The sequence below is a fragment of the Oreochromis aureus genome, linkage group 3 (assembly GCF_013358895.1).
Source record: "Oreochromis aureus strain Israel breed Guangdong linkage group 3, ZZ_aureus, whole genome shotgun sequence".
Lineage (NCBI taxonomy): Eukaryota > Metazoa > Chordata > Actinopteri > Cichliformes > Cichlidae > Oreochromis > Oreochromis aureus.
In genome coordinates this window covers 80,903,035-80,914,310 of record NC_052944.1, presented here as the reverse complement: position 1 = coordinate 80,914,310, position 11,276 = coordinate 80,903,035, and the positions used below count along the sequence as shown (strand labels likewise).

Below are 11,276 nucleotides of genomic sequence, written 5' to 3'. Positions count from 1 at the left end.
TACCCAGTCATCCACCCATTCACACACACATTCACACACTGGTGGAGGCAAGCTACAGTTGTAGCCACAGCTGCCCTGTATCACCTTAAAGCAGGGGTGCCCAGTCCCAGTCCACGAGGGCCAGTGTCCCTGCAGGTTTATGTTTCCTTGATCCACCACAGCTGATTTAAATGGATAAATTACCTTCTCAACATACCAGCAAGCACTTGTTGCAGGCTGCTGAGTTTGCATCTTTTGCTGTGAAGTACAGCCAGATGTTTGACCGCTTCGCCTTGGGCATTTTTAATCTGTAGCTCTGCTCTAAAAGAACGTACGTACCTGGGCCCGCCTACTATCCTTGGAAAGGTAAAATGATTGGCTAGAATCTAAAGTGTTTTACAGCTCAGGGGGGAGAAAGCACTGAAATAAGGCACCGAAATGTTCACTGCTTTTCGGTCTGGTTACTACCAAGAGAAAGAAAAAGTTGCAATATGGTCAAAATGGGTTTATGGACATGAAAGAAAACATGATAGCAAATGTTGAGAATGTCAAACCTGAGATGAACACAACATTATTTATATTCAGAGTATATATATATATATATATATATATATATATATATAGATATATATAGGCTTCAACTCTGTACACAGTCAACTGCTGAGAATTCAAAGGAGAAAATCTCTTCATTCCTGCTCTGTTAACATGACCCAGTTTGTTCAGTCATGCAGTTAAAGTCTGATTATTGAGTCATTCACCAACAGCACTTGTAGGAGGTGTGGTCCTGTGGCTCTGCAGTGTGTGAGGTGGAGGATGAGCGGACACGTGGGGCAGTAACCTCCTTATTCACGCCTCTTTTCCCCGCATTATAAAACACTCAGATTTACAGATGACAGTCATACAGCAGCTTTGCGGTGACAGAATGAAGATCATAATGTTTTTCCCACTTTTGCTTCTGGTGTGCTCTGTTTCAGCAACTGAGACTGAGACTGCAGTCCAACAACCCTGTCCTCAGGACATCCATGCTGTGCTGAGAGAGCTTACCGCCTCATTGGCTGTGCAGAATGAGCGGATCACTGTCCTACAGAAAGAGAATCAAGGTACAGTTTCATACATCAATGAAATTTGTTAAAGAGCATGTAAAGAAGCTTTAAGAGGTGAAGGCAGAAAAGTGAGACTGATCAGCTGAAGCTGCAGTCAAAAGAGATTGCAATGAACATATCATGGTGCTGGAAATATATCATCCTAATGATGTATGATGTTGAAACATATATGTTGGGGATTTTTTACATGTTTGATTGCAAAGTATAAAACTTCAAAACATTTAAATACTTTTTAGAAGAACCAAAAAAGCCCATCTCTTTTCATCTCAGCATCAGGAACTGACTGGAATGTGTTTATAATGAAACAGCTCACAGCTCCTCTTCATGGCAAACACTTCCAAACCAAACAGTCTAAAGAGCTTGGAAAGAAAAGCGTCTGGACTTCTGTACATTGCTTGAAGAGGGCGCCACCAGGCCCTCTGACCACCACGAGTAGGCAAACATGGGTTAGTATCTTGCCCAAGGATATTTGGCATGCAGCCAGGAGGTAGCCTGGGATCGAACCACCGACCTTCTGATTAGTGGCTGACCTGCTCTGCCACCTATCATGTGATTTCCTGAGATCAGATGGCCCAGGATGTGAGTGGGCGTTAAGGTGTCTGGGAAGGGCTCTCAAAACTGGATTATAGATGGCAGACAGTTGGTGTCAAAAGCCCCACTCTCTGTTCAAAGATGGTCGTTCACAGTGGACATAGATGGCTTCTTTCACTCTTCTTTCAAACCATCTGTCTTCTTTGTCCAAAATGTGAACATTGGCATCATCGAAAGAGTGACCTTTGACCTTTAGATGCAGATGGACCACTGAATCTTGTCCCATGGAGGTGGCTCTTCTATGTTGTGTCATGCATTTATGAAGTGGCTGTTTGGTCTCTCCAATGTAGAGGTCTGAGTATTTCTTGCTACACTGTACAGCATACACCATCTTTGGGATGGACCAGTTTTTGAAACAAAAAACTGCCTTTGTTTTCATACGCACATGGAGAAAAAAGCACAACGCTAAGTACAGCGAAAGTGGATTGTTGAATGAAACAGATAAACCAGAATTGGTTTGTCAAAATGGTGCAACTTCAGTGATGTGGAACGGGTTTGGCTTTCATCTGTCAGATACACACCAGAGCACATTTTTGGTAGAGCATGCAAGCGGGCCGTCGCTATTACCAAACCGATTTTATAATAATAATAATGCATTGGATTTATATAGCGCTTTTCAAGGCACCCAAAGCGCTTTACAATGACATTATTCATTCACGCTCATACACTGGTGGCAAGCTACGGTTGTAGCCACAGCTGCCCTGGGGCAGACTGACAGAAGCGAGGCTGCCATATTGCGCCATCAGCCCCTCTAGCCAACACCAGTAGGCGGTAGGGTAAAGTGTCTTGCCCAAGGACATAACGACCAGGACAGAGAGGCCGGGGATCGAACTGGCGACCTTCCGGTTACAGGTGCCCTTCCCAACCCCCTGAGCCACGGTCGCCCGTGTGGTACATGGTACTCAAAAATCTGTCAAAAAATGTTTTAGCACGACTTTGCAAAGCTACGAAGCCGCACCGCTTGATGTATTGTCGGAGCATTACGACTGCCGTAGTCAGGAGCCTGGTGGAGTGATACGTACTGTGCTTCAACATAATATTACCGTATTGTGTGTGTTTAACCTCCTTTTAAGTTTTGTGGATATTATACATGGTTATGCTGAGGATATGTCGGCCAATTTCCACTGGAAATGGATTTTGGTTAAACTGTCAGCAAGGAATTTGCATTTGCACTGTTACATTTTTATATAGCTTTGCTGCACATAAAAAAAGCTGCTTGTTTACGTGAAAATACATTGCTTTTTTTTTAACTAATAAAGTTGTGGAGTTGTAAAGTATTTTGTCTTGCATCAATTATGTCGTCAGTTATATCGTTATCACAAATTTCAAATATATATCGTGATAATTATTTTTGGCCATACCGCCCTACTAGCCAGAGTTCACAGTGTGCGGATACAGATGACAGAGTTTAACTGCAAAGGTTTCAAATGAGAATCAGTTTGTTCAGGGATGGAGTCAAACAGGTCTGCTTCTTCAACCATTCTCCACCCAGCACCTGTAGGAGGTGTGGTCCTGTGGCTTAGGGCTGGGCAATATGACCCAGAACTCATATTCATTTTTTGGCTGGATGGCGATATAAGATATATATCTGGATATTTTTTAAAGCCATAAAGTAAGAACAAAAAGAGAGTTCTTAGTCAAAGCTGTGTCCCAGATGTCACACAGGCACTTTTATTAACATACAGCATAGATGTACATGAAAAAAACTACTCCAAAAACTTATGAGCATTTATTAAATAATAATGCTCCATAAATAAAAGAAAACAATGTTGTTTTTGTGCATAACAAAAAGCTCACAATTGTGCAGTCAAAATGTAAACTAAAAGATGCTGAGCATAATAACAGACAGATTTCACAGCTGCTCTGTTCCCAACTTCTACTGCGTGACTGACAGCCTGGAGTTTGAAATCCGCTTCGTAACCATGTCCCTGAACAGGTGCCATTTATGGTCCTTATACACACACAACACGGTAATATTATGTTGAAGCACAGTACGTATCACTCCGCGAGGCTCCTCGGTAGCCGTAATGTTCCGACAATCCATCAAGCGGTGCAGCTCCGTAGCTTACCAAAGTCGTGCTAAAACATTTTTTGACGCTGAGTGCCATGTGCCACATAAAATTGGTTCGTGGTCATGAAGCACAACCAGAATTCATACAAAAGGCGCACTGTCAACTTTTGAGAGAATGAAAGGATCTTAGGCTGAAGCAAGCCTCTCTGGGCTGTATGGCGTTAGCGTGGTTAGCTCGTTAGCGCAGTTAGCTCGTTAACACGTTGACACCATCCAGCCCCACACACGGGGCGATGCGCAGTCACTCATTAACGGAGATTTGCCGTGTCCATCTTGTCGTTGCCTGCCGGTGAAGCGATGGGGGAGGAGGGGGAGTTGTGTTCAGTGAAGGAGAGGCGAGGCCAAGTAACGTTGCGTAGAGACAAAAGTGGACGAAAGAGAGGCAAACCTGTGGTTCCACTATAATTATAACGTAACATACAATATGTCGATATAAAAGATATTGTCACATCTTATATCTCGTATAAAAATCTATCGATTTTTTTTTTTTAAAAACTCGATATAGCGCTCGGCCCTACTGTAACTCTGCAGTGTGTAAGGTGGAGGATGAGGGGACATGGAGGAGACCACTGCTCACTGTAGCATGAACATCGTTTGACTTTGGGACATAAAGGGACGGAGTTTAGGACCCAGATTACTCCGAGTCCACGAGGCTCCTGACTACGGTAGCTGCAATGCTCTGACAAGGGTGGGGCTTCGTAGCTTGTCAAAGTTGTACTAGTCGTGCTGGTGGCTATCTGCCAAACCAGTTCCACATCACTGAAGTTGCACCATTTTTACAAACCAAATCTTGTTCATCCATTTCATTCAACGATCCGCTTTTACCGCCATGCTTCTTTCATCATATGCATATGAAAACAACAATGAAAAAAATTTGCCTAACATTATACTGGTAAACCGTGAATGGTATGATATGGCCGAGCTCTAAGTCAGTTACTTTGTTTCTTACAGATTAAAACATGTGAATCACTGTGTGCTGTGAGTAAGATTTTCTCCATTTTGCATTTTCTCAGAACAAGCAGCAAAGCTGGAGAGCCAGAAGATTGAGACTGATAAGCTGATGCAGCAGCTACAAGGTACTGTGAGGGAATCTGAAAATATAAATAGAAAAATAGACATTTTGATAAGGTTTCCGAAAGAGACTCAGGCGCAGGCCAGGGTATTCCTTTAAGCGAAGAACAGTGCGTTTATTTACAGTGAACACAATCACCAAGTGGCTATATACAACGTGCAGGGGGGAAAGGGGTCCGGGTCGCCAGGGTCCGTGGGAAACAGGGTTAGAGAAAAAGGTGCTCCACACTTTCTGTACAAAAGCTCCTCCTCCTCCTCCTCCTCAGTCACTCCTCTCAGAATCCAGTTCCAAAAACGATCTAAACACAAAAGGTCAGGTTAGTGGGATTATAACAAAGGGCTTTCAAGATTCAGGTTGGCAGATACACAAGTTCGACTGACGCTGATAGCTCAACCATCCAGCGAAGACTAGCGCAGACTCGCCATCTTAAGTAGTGCAGTAATCAGCTGGGATCAGCGGCTGGTGTGGTGATGAGAGCAGGTGTGTGGGACAGCAGCGGAAGCGTCGCCGCGAGAGAGAGAGAGAGAGAGAGAGGAGAGAGAGCACGAAAACACAAACATATTGCCTAATAGAGGGTCGACCAGCGAGCCACAGGGACCATGACACATTTATGTTGCATACATGGTGAGGTGATTGGCTCTGTCTTTCTGTGCGGAGTTTGGATGTTTTCCTGGTGTTTATGTCGCTTCTCTCCGGTACTCGGATTCGTCCCACAGTCCAAAGACATGCAATTAGTGGTGTTAGGTTAACTGGTAATTCTAAATTGCCCATATGTGTGAATGTGGGAAGCAATGTAAATGCAAATGTCTGTCTGTCCATCTCTATGTCTAAGGACAAGTGGAAGAGAATGGACGGATGATTGACTTGAATTCTAAAATGTATGTCTGAATGGATTAATGTTAGACACTCAAAGTAAAAACTGCTCTGATCAGCTCAACATCACACTTCTAACTTCAAGTTTCAGAACACACATTAAGTTCATTACTGGATCGAATTTAGTAAATTACATTAAACTGAGTTCATGTTTATCTGAAGCACAAACCAACATGCAACTAAAACACTGAGTAACACAGTTTGTTGTCTTGGCAGAAGCTACAAAATAACTTCCTGTCTGATCTAAAGGACGAGTTTGGGATCCTCAAAAATAGATTCAATCAAATTACAGTTTCCAATCACAGAGTTTGATTTCTTCTGTGACAATGAAATGCTTTTAGCTGTAAAACATTTCTTTTATTTCATTTCATTCAGTCAAACAGGTGGCTTTCTCAGCCTCTCTGCTGGATCAAGGAAGTAGAGAAACTGGACCCTTTAACACTGAGATTACTCTGGTCTTCAAACGTGTTGTCACAAACATTGGAAATGCCTACAACCCACACACAGGTAATAACACTGAATGTAACTTCTCAGCTATGTTGATGTCGGGCTGATGTTCAAGATATTCTGACAGCTGATTTTCCATTTAACATGACAAAAACTAATGTCCCGCAGGTATTTTCACTGCACCAGTGAGAGGAGTCTACCACTTTGTCTGGAGCTTATATGGAGATGGAAATATTGCTGCAGGTGGTGTGTTGTTCAGGAATGGAGAGCACATTTTTATTGCATATGAACATCAAACATCTGGTGGTGTGAGCACCTCTAATGGAGCCTCACTGCTTCTAGAGGTTGGAGATCAGGTGTCTGTACGTCTCTTTGTTGGTGCAAGGCTAAATGACAGTCAAAATCATCATAACACCTTCAGTGGCCATCTGATTTTCCCCATGTGAGAAGTGTGACAGCTCCAACACTTCCTGTGTGGGTGGAGCTTAGCAAGTTTTAGAAGCAAAGCAGGAAGTAAATCACCTGCTGGAATCAGTTTCTTGCTCTCTCTCTCTGACCTGTTGGGTTCTAGTTGTGTGTTTAATTGTTTCTACTTCTCCTCTGATTCTACTGACTCAGATAATTTACTTCTTCTTCTTATCTTTGATTCAAATAAATCCAGTTAAATGCTCAGTGATTCTCTTCTCTTTGTCCTTTCTTTGAGTCCTCCACACCACTGTCCTGTGTTGGTCAGCCTGTTATTTTGGTGACTGCTGGCCCACATGTTTGCTTTTAACTGCAGCTAATTTTGCGCACCTTTTTATTTCGGGCAGCTCTTTTATCATAATTAGATAATTAGTTTTATTTTTATAGCAATATATAAATGTAATTGTAATATCTTTCAGTAAAACACACAAAAAAAACTTCTTGTAGTGTTCAAAATATATGGACTTAACTGTGTAACGAATGATGGTAATAATGCACGTTAAAATCTAATTAGTTCCCAGAATATATGCAAAATTATTACCTCAAAAAAACTAAGTAAAGCTTAAATAATATGCATGCATGCAACTTATACATTGCAAGTCTGCAGTATTAAGAATGACTTGATATTTCTGACTGTAAAATACTAATTGTTTACCCACTGACAAACATTTCAAGTTCAGCTACATGAAAAAAAACAAACAATTTGTGGTAACCTGAATATGATTAAAAATAATTAACAACACTTTTTGTAATGATGCTAAAATCAGCCCAACTTTTATTTTCAAACAACAAAGTATAACAGCCAACATACTGGACATGTTCTGCTGAACAACAAACAATTATATTGCCATCACTGTTATAATCTTACAATGAAACAAAGTCTCAGATGTAATTATTCTGAAAATAAGTTTAGGTCTACCACAGTTTGTTTTGTACTTACATTACTTATATAATCAAAATAAAATATTTGTTGTTCCGTCACAAGTGCAGTCTCTGATTTAAACAACACATTTGTTTTCCATTCCAACACAGGAGCTGGAATGTTGTATTATTTTAAGGATACTTGTTTCCAGTCCAGGCATTACTGCCTGAATGACTGTCATGGATCGAGGTGATCCAAATGTAGGTGCAGAAGAAAGTCTTTAACTTCCCTTAAGTACAGTGGCAGTGGATGTGGGTTGGAGATGCAATGAGCTTGAACCTGCAGGCGACCACCTTCACTGACCACACCATCTGTGACGGAGGACTCATCTCTCCTGGTGTCCTGCAAGCAAACAATCATATTTTTTGGAACATGAACTTAATTGCTTTCTTAAAACATTTTTTCTGCATTTGGTATAAAACAGACTCCAATTTAGACAATCTCAGGCTCCCTCCCCACGGGAGAGGTGACATTCAATGTCCCAAATTGTCAGTCTGGATAGCCCTGACCACCACCCAACATACAATAATGTCATGAAAGCATCATTTTAAAAAGGGCTATGCAAACATGGCCAATAACTTTCATTCTAATGATGTGCAAAATGATTTTGGGTAAAAAACAAATTTTGCTGTTAGAAAGACTTCACTATATACAGTGTAGACCCTCTAAACTAAGTTTGGGGGATGTGATCTTTCAAGAAATGCAGACCAAACTGTTGTTGTTTGTTTACTTACACAGCATGTCTTGTAGAATTAACTGTGGTCACCAGCAACAGCATAGTGCAGTCATATCTCAAGTCTAATAACAGAAGACAGGAAAAGATCAGTAAAGAAACAACTTCCCCAAACCAAAGCACAAATAAAACAATAAGTAAAACAGGCTGATCTAAAGTATGATTAAAGTTCAGCCTGATTAATATAAATGTCACTGACAGTTGCTAATATATTGGAAAACCAAAATACTTACTGATGTCTTTCTGTCCAACAGCAGGAGTGCTGGTCCCGAGCCTCAAAGACAGTAAGAAGCAAGCAGAGGGAGAAAAAACAGAACATTTTTCAGAAACTGATTTGACCCTAATGGCTGTGCAATCACTATAACTTACAACACAGAAGGTCAATGTAGGCCCCATACAACCAAATTAGACTAACACATATAGTATTAAAAACACCATCTACTACTGTGTCTGAATGTGTAGTATTGGCACGGTCAGTTTAGGCTTGAAAAGATATGTGTTTAAAATAAGACCACCTAATTTAAATATAATCATTACATGCTTGTTAAAAGCTAACTTCCAATATATAAAGTTTCTAATAAGCAAAATGACCAGATCTAAAGTATGGCAGGGTTTACATGTAACACAATGTTTCTTATGATTCAAATGTGTAATTTAACTTAATTCTTTAGAAGGACAAGCTAAATTACTTTATTCTCAGTTATAAAGCCGAACTAGACGTTAACCATTTAACAGGCCACTAATCTGGATTACAGCTTTCGCAACAAAACTTGTTTTTAAACACATTTATTAACAAAATAAATACTATTGTTATTATTATTTAAAATGAAATTAAACAGAAAAGTCGGTTAAATATAAAAGCAGTTTGCTTATGTTGTTAAAGAAAGGCTAGATTTGACATTAATAGATGCCACAGATATTCAAAAGCTGCCACAAAGCATTAAAAAAACTGACGTCTCCGAAAACGTCAGAGCATTTTTGCTAATATGTGACGTCTTGATAAATCGAGCAGAAATTTGAACTTTACACAGATACATTCTTGCTTGAAAATATCTTAAAAGTTTATTTTGTGTAATGTTTAAAGGTTTTTTAGCTGCTCTCCTGCGCTTTAGCTGTACCAAGTCCACACAAGTCACCACCGACACATGCTCGATAAAACGGGAGGAGCAAAAACACATCACAGAAATTTTCGCGTTCTTGGCTTCATGTGCACCTTGAACTGGAACAGCACTTGTTCTCCAACATATCACAAGTCCACGAGACCACAAGTACACACAAGTACGCATACGCAGGCTCTGGGCTGGCAAATGCGATCCTCCTTTTCCCCAGATTATCCTTTCTGGATCTGAAGTCATTATGCAAATGTACTGTTTATAAGATTGGGGAAACCTGCAGTCAGCTGAGACTGAAGAAGTCACTTGGATGAGTGACGAAACGTTTCTCCCACAAAACGCTACGTCCAGATGAACAGATTCAACTTTTGGAGATTTACTGGATGATTGAGCATCAAGACGAAACTACAGAGATTGTAATCATGTTTCCTGTTCTTTGAACTGTGTGTGTTTGTGTTCAGACGTCCAGAGCCAGACGTCGTCTACTCTTCACTGAAGTAGTCCACCAGTCCAACCACTGACGTCCAGCTGCTGGTCTCTAACTGGTCCCCCCAGCACCTCAGACCAGAGTCCCTCTGTCCATCCATCTTCTTATGTGTATCCATGGCCAGATCGTGGGGGCAGCAGCCAAAGCAAAGAAGCCCAGAACTCCCTCTCTCTCCTGGCTCTTCCTCATTGTTGGCATAATTTGTTTTTATGAAGACACCATTTTTGTAGTTTTGACTCTAAATACCACCACAGTGAATTTTAACTTGAACAATCAGGATGTGACTGTAGTGTAGACTTCAGTCCTTAATTAAAAACATTTAAGTAAAGTACTGTGTTACCTGTTAGGAATTACAGCAATTTTATAGATAGTCCTGCATTCACAGGGGCAACAACTTACTGATAGGAGTTTCATGGCCAGGTAAAGTCCGCTGCCTTGTTCCATCGATCCATGTTGAATGTATAATTTATAGCTTTTCACTGTTTTTACTATGTTCAGTGTGAGGTCTCGAGAGATGTCAGTGCAAGTGACAATAAACCCATCAGAGAGAGCAAAACTGCAGGAGTGGCCAAATCAACAATATGATGCATCATTAAACAGAATGAATCCACTGACCAGCTGAGCCACATTGAAAGGCCCAGCAAAGTGCATGATGACAGAATTATTGTCATGTTTAAGAAAAACAACTACACAACATGATTCCAAGTCAAGAACAGCAAGAGGATGCAGGCGTGTCATTGTCAAACTCTATAATCAAATGCTTTCAACAAGGTACAAACCACTGTGCTGGTTCAGGAGATGGTTACACAGAAGCTACATTTAAAGAAAGTGTCCTCATTCAACCAATTATGGACCTAAATCCAAGTTTTTTCTTGGGCTCAGATCACAATACTGCTTATTTTCTACATACTTTCATTTTACAGAATCCAATTAAAGTTCCAGTTGTTCTGTGTCCTCAGTAACATCATCACTTATGTTGTATTCATGTTTTTTAGCTCTTGTTTCCACAGCAGCAGTTTAGTTTCTCTACAGGTCAAATAAACTTTTGTTCTCACATTTTTTTTTTCTGGTGTGGGTCTGTGGGTTTCACAGAGGTGTCAGATCATTGTGGTTTGGTGGTGACTAACAAAGATCGCATCTATACTTTGTACAGAAAACCAGTAATAAACATTAAATCACAACCACAGACCAAAAACAGCAAAAAGATCAGTCAGTGACTGCAGCACAGGATGCATCTGTTTGATACTGAAGAGTTTTTATTTTAGTTTTGTTTATTTATAAGTCAAAATGTACTACAAACTAAGAACATGGGACTTGACTGAACTTCCATCTAGATCACATCTCCTGAACCAGCACAGAGCTCCTCCTGTTAAACACCTCTGTGATGATTCAAATGGCCACGAATCATGTTTAACATCTGC

At 40.6% G+C, this 11,276-nt stretch overlaps 1 protein-coding gene across 1 annotated transcript; it reads left to right on the top strand.

The window, feature by feature from the left end:
* The first annotated feature begins 901 nt into the window (after positions 1–901).
* Positions 902–6,812, top strand: LOC120439322 (complement C1q tumor necrosis factor-related protein 3-like). The gene is made up of 4 exons (XM_039610195.1): positions 902–1,079; positions 4,758–4,820; positions 6,065–6,196; positions 6,305–6,812. The coding sequence occupies exons 1-4, from the start codon at positions 902–904 to the stop codon at positions 6,580–6,582; spliced, it is 651 nt and encodes a 216-aa protein (XP_039466129.1). The 3' UTR covers positions 6,583–6,812.
* The last annotated feature ends 4,464 nt before the right edge of the window (positions 6,813–11,276 follow it).

Excerpts from the sequence above, each read along its gene's own strand:
- LOC120439322 (XM_039610195.1), top strand. The coding sequence starts at position 902 with ATGAAGATCATAATGTTTTTCCCACTTTTGCTTCTGGTGTGCTCTGTT. Across the intron at positions 4,821-6,064 it reads GCTGATGCAGCAGCTACAAG|TCAAACAGGTGGCTTTCTCA; the intron begins GTACTGTGAGGG and ends CATTTCATTCAG. Across the intron at positions 6,197-6,304 it reads TGCCTACAACCCACACACAG|GTATTTTCACTGCACCAGTG; the intron begins GTAATAACACTG and ends AATGTCCCGCAG.